General features: G+C 32.5%; 1 protein-coding gene across 1 annotated transcript in view; it reads left to right on the top strand.

The window, feature by feature from the left end:
• The window catches only part of LOC106472420 (paraplegin-like), a 50284-nt gene that overhangs the window by 6035 nt on the left and 33502 nt on the right, over nt 1-10747 (top strand). The window contains exons 2-3 of the mRNA XM_013933068.2: nt 3570-3672; nt 6289-6360. Coding sequence (XP_013788522.2) covers nt 3570-3672; nt 6289-6360 — 175 coding nt within the window. The remainder of the gene's footprint in view (nt 1-3569; nt 3673-6288; nt 6361-10747) is intronic.

Genomic DNA, 10747 nt, shown 5'->3' with positions numbered 1-10747 from the left:
GTAGTGGTTGGTGTTGAGGGACGCCCATCGAACCCCTATCGTGAAAGTCCCAACAACTAAGTGTAAAATGGCAAGCACACGTAGTGTCTACGTTACAGGAAAACCGGATGGCCAAAAGTGCAACTTTGTCATAGCAAACCCTTGTGAGTATCAAGGTGCTAAATCTCCAAAGAAGTACCAGAAGCCATACAGAAGCTCTGTGGTGTAACAGGACGTTATACAAGGTTGCGAGGACAAGTGTGGGTAACTATTGAGCTCATGGGCATAAAGGACAGGCCCATGCATATTAGGGTTGGACTACTTTCCAAACGTGGCCTGACCAGTGACCTGCACAATGAAAGTATAACCCCTGTAGAGTTGTATTCAGTATTTCTATAGATACAACCTAATATCCTATTTGTCCTACATCTAGCAACAGCACCTTGCTTGGATTGCTTTAGAGACTGATCCTATTGCACCAAGATCCCTTTCATTCATAACACTATTAAGGTTATTTCTATCCAAATTATACTTATAATTCAAATTATGAAAACACACATGCATTATTTTGCATTTATTATAATTAAAACCCATGTGTCATTTATTTGCTCAACTCACTAAATGATCTAACTCATTTTGTAAATCAGCAGCAGCATCTTCACAGCTAACAACACCCAAGACCTTAATATCATGTTCAAAGTTAAGTAATTTATTGACTATTCTTTCATCTATGTCATTGGTGTAAATCAGAAAGAGCAAAGATCCCAAGATTGAGCTCTGAAGTACCCCACTTGTGACATTAATCCAGTTTGACTGAACGCCATTTGTAACAACTCTCTGCTTTCTTCCATCCAGCCACTCTTCTATCGAATTTGCTAACTTATCCCCCACACCTATAGAATTAATTTCTACAAGCCTTTTATATGTTACCTTATCAAATGCTTTCTGAAAATCCAGATACACCAAATCTACAACCTTACCCTCATCTACATAAGCAGTAACTTTTTCAAAGATTGTTAAAAGATTTGTTAGGCAAGATTTTACCTTAGTGAAACCATTTTGACCATCCAATAAAATTCTAAACTTTGTTAAATGACTTTGCAAAGCATCTTTTAGCAGACTTTCAAAAACTTTCCCGACAACTGATGCAAGATTAATGGGTTTATAATTACTGGATCAATTTTAACACCTCTCTTGAAAAGAGGAGTTACATTAGCTAACTTCCAATCCTCTGGTACCTGCCCAATATTCAAGGACTGACAAACAATAGTAGTAAGTGGCTCACATATCCAATTTTAACCTCCTTCAAGCCCCCCAGTGGCACAGCGATACGTTTGCAGACTTACAGCACTAGAATCTCGATACTCGTGGTGGGCAGAGCACAGGTAGCCCAATGTGTTGCTTTGTGCTTAATTACAAACAAACCTCCTTCAAAACCCTTGGGGAAATATTATCTGGCCCAGGAGCCTAATCGTTTTCTAAATGTCCCAATTTTTTCTTAACAAGCTCAGAATTAATGCAGTCATCTTGTTGGATCTCGTTTCCATTTATCAACTGTCCATGATGTGGAATACTGCTTAAATCTTCATTAGTAAAAACCAAAGAAAAAGCAAAATTTAATAATCCAGCCATCTCATAATCATCAGATATTAGCCTTCCTTTATCATCCCTCAAGAGTCCTACCCCCATCCTAACATTGTTTACCCTTAATGTATGTACAGAAATCCTTACTGTTAATTTTTACATTTTCAGCCAACCTTTTCTCATACATTCTTGTTGATGTTCTTAATATCTTGTTTCATCAACTTTCTTGATCTTCTAAATCTCCTGTCATACCAGTTAATTTAAACTTCTTATGCTTTTCTTGAATTTTTATCTCTTAAACTCTTTGTGAGTTAACCTGATTCTTTACTTGTAGCTACTCTTTTTTTTCTATAAGGAATATGTTTACCTTGAACATTGAAAAATTTTACACATCTCATCAGTGTCTCCAGATAACTCAGCTGCCCAATGCACAACAGATAATTTTTGTCACATTCCTTCAATATTTGCATTTTTGAAATCTGTAACCCAAATATCATTATTCTTTATCTCCATATGCAACAAAACATTGAACCTAATAGAGCAATGATCACTTGCACATACATGTTTACCAGTTTCCACCATCATGATCATTTCTCCATTGGAAGTTAACAATAAATCTAAAATAGCATTGTTTCTAGTAGGTTCCTTGACTAACTGGTTAAGAAAGCCATCTTGAACAGTTTCCAAAACCCTTTTTCCCTCATGGTTTGACTCTAGAAGGAAAAACTATAGTTTGACTATTACCTTGTTTAAATTTTAATAGAATGTAAAAATCTATATATATATTTGTATTATTTAGTTCATTCCATTCTCCACATACACTCACTTTAACTTTTAAAGACATAAGGTGTGTTACCAAGATATTGTTAGTGTATTAATCTTAACAGCGCAGATAGCCCTCATGTAGCTTTGCGCAAAATTCAAACCAAAATCAAATTAATTGTAACCAGTAAACATGAGAAAATTGTGTGGCTTTGAAACAGTACTCTTTGAAGTACCGCCATTCATTCTACAGTTATGGGTAAGGAAAACTTTTTTTTTTTTCAAAAGTGAAATTGGTGTAGGTGGTAGAAATGAAACATATAACGATATTGTATGTTTTATATGTTATTGACAATTTTGCTCATTATATCATAGTCATCTCACTGATTTACAAAACTTGAAGTTGTAGGTGTTCTGTTGTAACTTTGCATATTTTGATGATTATTTTTTATCCAGTTTCAATATATAAAACACTGTGCAAGTAATACTGGCTAAAAATATGTACCCTACATATACTGATTGAAGAAATCCAAAGTATATTTTCCGTCAGTAGTTAATCTCTATGCACCCACCTAAAATTTATTGTAAAAGCAGTTATGAAAACAAAGTCTCGTTCATCAGCAGAAGTTTGTTCTCTGTGATTGGCAGTCATCATTGAAAACTAAAGAAAGGAAGTCTCACACACACTACAAAGCTCCCTCATAGTGTGCCAATAACTGCTCAAAAAACTCAAATTGCATGGCTCACAAAACAAAGAAGTATTCTATTGATACAATGTACAGTACATGCAAAAATTACTGCATACAGGAGAGAAAACTAGGTTGGGATGAAGATTTACTGGTTTTGGAACACCCATACAATGCACAGTCAGTAAGAAGTAATCACACACACTACAAAGCTCCCTCACTTCACAATACTTGTATATTGTTAGAAGACACTTTTTCACATAATTGTAATACCAGTTTTTCTAATCATTACTTACTTTACTGTTTTGCCCTTTGTGAAAAATTGACATTAATTTGTTTCCAGTTTTTTTTTCTTTTTATGTCATCTTATGTAGAAACTAAATGAATATAATATGTCTTTGTCACTTTCTTGGTGGTTCACAGTCATATCATCCTTGTGTGATATTTAAGGACTTTACTCAGTTTTTGTTTACTTATGTATATGTGTTATTTGGTAATGGCTGATCATACAATTTATATATTGAATTTTTTCATCATTGCAAATTTTGTTTTGTTTAGCCAGTCTTCAAACAGTTAAAACGAGAATACCACAGCCTTTGTCGACAGATTCAGAAATCAGGTGTGTCATTTGAGGATGTCCAGAAGTTTCTCAGAGGAAGTGGTAGGTCAAATGTTTACTTATACATGTGTATCATGAAACTGAGAAGTTGTTGTGATCTCTGTGTAAGAACATACTCACCCCAGAAACCATTTTAAATAAATACATTAAGAACATAGGTGAAGAACTATGCATATCTAAGATTGCTACATATATTTACTCTTTTAATTTACTACCATGTTTTCAATAACGGAAATTGTTTCCCTGTTAAATATATGTATCATAATATCCACAATTCAATGTTCATACATAAATACAAGTTTCCTACATAGAGTATTAAAAATTCTATGAAAATGAAACAAATCTAGAAGACACTTATGACATAACCTATTTGTGCTATTTTCACAGTGGTAACATAATTGCATTGATATATATGTTGGCTTGTTCATATACATAAATTTTTACCTTCAACTTTAGCTGTTTTTGTGAGGCTGTCTTCTTCACTGTCTTACTTCATATATTATTATTCTCCTTTACAAGACATTTCTGTATATGTCAATAGTGCTGTTGAATATATTGTACTCATGCCAAAAGCATTTTTCATCTTTGATAGTATTACTGCTTAAACTATTTTTCTTTGTGTTTTGTATTGCACATTATGTAGTTTTTATTTCTATAAGTTTCTTTTTTTGAGTCTCTAATTTTCACTTACATAATTCTTTTTTTTTCACCTTGTATGTGTTTTATAGTTATATTCAATGCTTCCTGACATTATTATTTCTTATTAGTTAAGAAAGCTTAGTATCAGAATATTAGATTTAGGTGAAACACAAACCTCAGTTCTGAAAGAGTAGTGCTTGTCCCTGTATATTAATGGATAAGTTAAGAAAGCTTAGTATCAGAATATTAGATTTAGGTGAAACACAAACCTCAGTTCTGGAAGAGTAGTGCTTGTCCCTGTATGTTAATGGATAAGTTAAGAAAGCTTAGATCAGAATATTAGATTTAAGTGGAACACAAACCTCAGTTCTGAAAGAGTAGTGCTTGTCTCTGTATGTTAATGGATAAGTTAAGAAAGCTTAGATCAGAATATTAGATTTAGGTGAAACATAAACCTCAGTTCTGAAAGAGTAGTGCTTGTCTCTGTATGTTAATGGATAAGTTAAGAAAGCTTAGATCAGAATATTAGATTTAGGTGGAACACAAACCTGATCATTAATATATCGTACTGAGTGAGATACAAATGTAATGATGTCAGATGAACAGAACTAAAATGGTCATTAATATATCGTACTGAGTAAGATACAAATTTAATTATGTCAGATGAACAGAACTAAAATGGTCATTAATATATCGTACTGAGTGAGATACAAATGTAATGATGTCAGATGAACAGAACTAAAATGTAAACTTATGAAGTACTGTATAAGAAGCTGTATTTTAGAGAAAAAACATTTTAAGAGAGAATTTCATTAAAATAGCTTGTACAATAAGTATTCCTGAATACAAATGAAAGTGAGTAATTTGTAAAACATTCAGAAACTGTTATCTTTCTTGTGCAACTCATCCACTTATAAGCACATATCAAGTATTATAATATATTTTTCATTCAATAATTTGCACATTTACTTTTCTTTGAGTGGTTTTTATTTGTTGTTAAGCACTCAGGTTGATAATGGTCTGTCTGTCTGTCTGCTCTGCTTATCACAAGTATGGAATCTCAATTTTTAGTGTTATAATCCTTCAGACTTACTGCTGAGCCACTAGGTGGGCTCTTTGAATGAACATAAATTAAGAAAGAAAGTAGAACTTGTAGAAAGTGGCAATAATTGTTAACCCAGTAAATTAACAACTTAAGAATAAGTTGAATATAGTTAACCATCTTTTCTCAAAGCTTTCCAGATCATAAATATGTTTTACTTAGTCTTGCATGCAGTGATTGAAGAAGAGTAGTAATGTTTCTCAGTTTTCCATATCTGTAAATACATCTTGCTTGGTCTGGTATGCAGTTTCAAAAACTAGTAGGTAAAGTTTTCCAGTTCATAAATACATCAAGACATATGGTAATGTGTCGTGGGGCTAAAACAACCTGCAGAACACACTGTGTGTTAATAACAGGAGTGGTAGTTTAGCAGTTTTCCACTGTGGTAACCCAAACTATCAAATATTTTCAGTGGATGTGCTTTACTGGACCCTTAATTCACAAGCCAACTTTCAAAGCAATCCATTAAGAAATATAAAATCTGCAATTTTGATTGAATTTCTTCTTTTTTTTTCTTTGCACAAAAGTACAGAAACTTTATTTCATGAATATTTTCAAATTTGGTACACTCATAGATCTTTACAACCTACAATTAGATGTCAAATTTGGTCTAAATATAAGCCACATGTGCAAAGTTATTTAACAAAAACTGCTCAAGAATATTGATTACAATTTGTTATAATGATGAGGTGAATGTTGTTGTTTTTTGAAACAAAACTTTGTACAAGATGGTATATATGCACAAATACTTACCTTATAAACAAAGTACTGAAAAATACTCACTACTTTTTTAACTAACTGAAAAAAGTAGCAATTTGAAATTATAGCTAGATTTTGATAATGTGTTAGTGTAAACTTGAACCTTTTTTCTATGATATATTTCATGATTCCTGTAAATAATAATATTTAAATTACAGAAGCGAGCACAGGACTTTTCAGCACATCGGCTGCCACTTTCCAGCAAAATGACAAAAATAAAAAAGATGATGGTAAGTAACAGAATACTCAATATATATTACTAAATTAAATGTCTATTTTGACTGAACTGTACAGTAGCTCGATACACAGTATATTACAAGTATTTCATTTGTTTACACAGTAATCAGCTGTCACTTTTTTATGTTCATTACAGTTATGTTTGATGTTGTGCTGTATACAATTAATGAGAGATTTAGGATTTTTGTAAATTTCAAAAATGAGTAAGTAACAAATGTGAACCACAGAGGAGAGTCCTCTGACAACACAAGTTGTGATATTATGTACGTGTTGCATTTTATTCATGTGTGCATATACCTTTCAGCATGATAGGAATAAAATTGTAGATGGATTTCACATTGACAGCAGTTAGTGGATTGTTTGGAAAATCTTTTAAGCCTAGTGTACTGCATGAAGTTTTGCTTAATTGCATACCCAAATTAATCTGACATCAAGAAAATGGTTCAGTGATGTCACTTATGACTAGTTTATGGCACTAGAGTTGTTGACATGCTTGAGAGCTTATTTCATTGCTGTATGACCAACACTACTGCTATTTTATAAACAAGCTTAATTGCAGAGGTGTCCAAATCATCTCAGATGGTAAAGATGTCACTAGTTTTTCTCTGAAGATATGAGAGGCCAATTGCTACAATGGACTAACTGATTTGTACATTATTAAGAATAGTTCTTTCAATGCTTTGCTTTATAGAGACAAAATTCTGGCAGCTACTTTCAGTTGATTTACTGATGCCATAGAACTGTTTTTATTTTCATGGGTAACACTGTTTATTTCTACTATGCGCTTACAGTACAAACTGTCTCAAGCAGTAATTTGTTCAACATTTACTCCATATCACATCCTCACAGAAAACATCTGGAATCAGTTTCAGGGATAGATTTCACATCTACATCGTCTGCCATGACGAGAAAATAAGGAAACATTCCCCGGAACTCTGTCCAGAGACGTGAAGTATCAGAGCTGAGTTGGCTACTCTGTGTGTACCTACAACATGTTCAGAACTCTGACTTTTGATCTTGCTGGAGACATTGCCAAACTAAGATTTGTGAAATGCTAGGGGATTTGCAAAGCAGTTTCATGCTCAAGCTTGATTTTAAGAAGGCAGTAAACTTAATTTGTCTTAACAGTTTGGAGCTATAATTTAGGTACTTGCAAAATATATGCCAGTGAGGTGTTTGCTCCCAGTTTATCTTATCGTTTATCTCTCTAGGCACCATATATATATTATACATTAATCTTTATTGTCTGAGTAAACTTTTATATGAAAATTACCAACATAAAGTTTCTTTACCTGTTGTTATGAGTATCATAATTCTAGATTGTAAATGACTTAAATGAAATTGATTATAATTACAGTTCACTTACTTAATCCAGCTCACATGTAACTAGTTGTTGAGGTACTATTTATATCATCAGTTTCATGAACAATAGTTATGATGTGAGCTGGATTAAGTAAGTTGTTGTAACTAGTTGTTGAGGTGCTATTTATATCATCAGTTTCATGAACAATAGTTATGATGTGAGCTGGATTAAGTAAGTTGTTATAACTATTGTTCATTAAACTGATGATATAAATAGTACCTCAACAACTAGTTACAACAACTTACTTAATCCAGCTCACATCATAACTATTGTTCATGAAACTGATGATATAAATAGTACCTCAACAACTAGTTTGTCTGTTGTATCCCAGCCTGTCTTTGGAACCCTAGGGTTGAGTGAAAGGACTTGTCTGTGTTGCGTGTGTAGTGTGGTTTACATATTATTCTGTGTTTTCTCTCATAAGTTCTTAGAAATAATATTTAAATACTAAACATTTTTATGTTGAGTATTTGAATGTTTGCCTGTAATGTACTTGTGTACTAGAAACTACCTTTATACAGAGAGTATACCTTTGTAGATCAGTAAACAGAAGAAACTTGTGCTTGCTAAAATTGGAGCCAAAGAATATAGAGTAAAGACTGAAATTCAAACCAATGTGACATGAACAAACTACTTACCAAATAAGATCATATCCATTATCAAATAGGTCATCATATTGTATTACTGTATTTGTATTAAAACATGCTTTGTTCAGTATTAAATAAAGTTCTGGTACTGGCATTACGTGTAATTGATAGCACTGAGGCCTGTTTTTAATCAAAAGGTAAATATATTTTACATGCTATGTTCAGTATTAAATAAAATTCTGGTACTGGCATTACGTGTAATTGATAGCACTGAGGCCTGTTTTTAATCAAAAGGTAAATATATTTTACATGCTATGTTCAGTATTAAATAAAGTTGTGGTACTGGCATTACGTGTAATTGATAGCACTGAGGCCTGTTTTTAATCAGAGGTAAATATATTTTAGACTTTTAAATACAATTTTCTGCATAATTAAAAGAAATAATCAGACGGTATGCTTATGTAGAATTTGGTGTTCTTTCAAGCAGATTTTCTGATCAATGGATCTGCATACTGCCTGCATATATAGACATGCAGATTAACACGTCATAAAGCAGCCATTTTGAAAACCAATGAAAAGTGTTTCCAATGTCACTTATGATAATTCATATTGTGTTGCAAATTGGTTGTCAATCATAAAAATGGATGTAAATAACAGCACAAACTGAGAACAAAGAACCAGATCAACCAACCATATCACTCACCTAATTAATTAAGAACTATGTCTTAGTTTGATTGGGTGATATAACATAGCATGCATGACTCATGTGGTGCCATGTGGCACACAGTACAAGTGAATCTATACAATGTGCATTATTAGCATTGTGTTTGAATTTTTTGGTATAAGTGTTATATATAAATATGCATAAGTATGTATCACGCACTGAGTGCAAAAGATGTGAATAAAAACTCAGGTTAACACTTATGCTACATTGTGAAAAACACAGGTTTAAACTGTCTAGTGCAATGTCTGATAATAATTACAAAGTACGGTCAAGTACTAGCTGTATTTGGAGAAAAAATAGTATATTTTAACCATGTAACATAGCATTTAAGTGGTGTAATTTTAGCATTTGTAAACAAGTATTATTCCTGTATAGTTGTGCCTGAAGAATGTAAATGGCAAGAAACTTAATAGATATATTAAAGTTAACGTGTTTTTCAAACAGATAATAATAATAACAGCTTCTGATCAGAATAAATTATGTATCCAGAGCGAAACTAAAAATCAACTTAGCCATCAATTTAGCAAATCTACTATATTATATTTACTTATCTATCTTCTGACCTATAACCTTCTAACCAGTGTGTGTCACGTCATACTTGATTTCACAAAATAGAAGGGGTCATAAAAGCCAAAGTCTATTTATCCAGATAGAATAGTTCGATTTCCGTCTGCCCAGTGATGGGGGTGCAAGGGAGCCTTGAGGGGGGGTGCCATGAAACCTTATAAGTGTAGTGAGTTCAGGTATAATAAGCCTAAAGTAAAGACGTAGTGTTGGATCACCTAGCCTAGAGCCAAATGCATGAAATTTATCATGAAAGTAAAAATATCAAATTCAATATTAAACTTAAATTGTTTCTAAATTAAGCTATTTTCTGTTTTATCACCAATGTTGTTAATAAAAAACAAACCTCTTTAATCAATGGAGACTCTGAGTTATGAAATCAACAAATACTTTTCCAGTTTTGTTGTCCATACATTTCATTTTATACTTTCAGTACATAGACTAACAACAATATTAGGTTATACTTTTGTTGCATGTGCAGCGCCCTCTAGATTTGTATAGTATTCATTTATTTATTTAATCAAATTACATATTAATGAATTTTTTACATTTTTTATGCTTATAATATATTTTAGGTACAAACCTCTCACTAATATATTATTTAGAATAGATAAAGCATTTTCTATAATTCTTCTTCAATGCAAAATCAATATTATGTAACTCTAATACGTAGGAAAATATTTCATGATAAATTATGATCATACAAAAAAGTGTTAAATATTTTATTAAAATTTAAAATCATGATTTTCTCATGGAGCACCTATCAATCTCAGACGGAACACCTGTGTTCCGTGGAACATAGTTTTAGGAAACACTGATCTAGTGGAAGTAGTAAATTGAGAACTTCCCAACCCAACTCCATGATCTTGTATTGCATCAAACGTGTCATATGTGGACATGCATTGTCGTGGAGAAGAACACCATTCCAATTGATGACTGATAAAAGGCTTGATTCAAACATTCAAGTTGCTGACAATAGATGTCTGCATTGACAGTTCGCTGTGGATTGACGAGTTCATAATGAATTACTCCTTTGATGTCCTACCAAATGCAAAGCATCACTTTCTGTGGATAGAATCCAGGTTTTGGGGTCGGAAGTGGTTTTTGTTTAGGACTGAGCCATTGTTTTTGACATTTAATAT

This window comes from Limulus polyphemus, unplaced genomic scaffold, assembly GCF_000517525.1.
Source record: "Limulus polyphemus unplaced genomic scaffold, Limulus_polyphemus-2.1.2 Scaffold5314, whole genome shotgun sequence".
Taxonomy (NCBI): Eukaryota; Metazoa; Arthropoda; class Merostomata; order Xiphosura; family Limulidae; genus Limulus; species Limulus polyphemus.
This window is presented reverse-complemented; position numbering and strand designations above follow the sequence as displayed.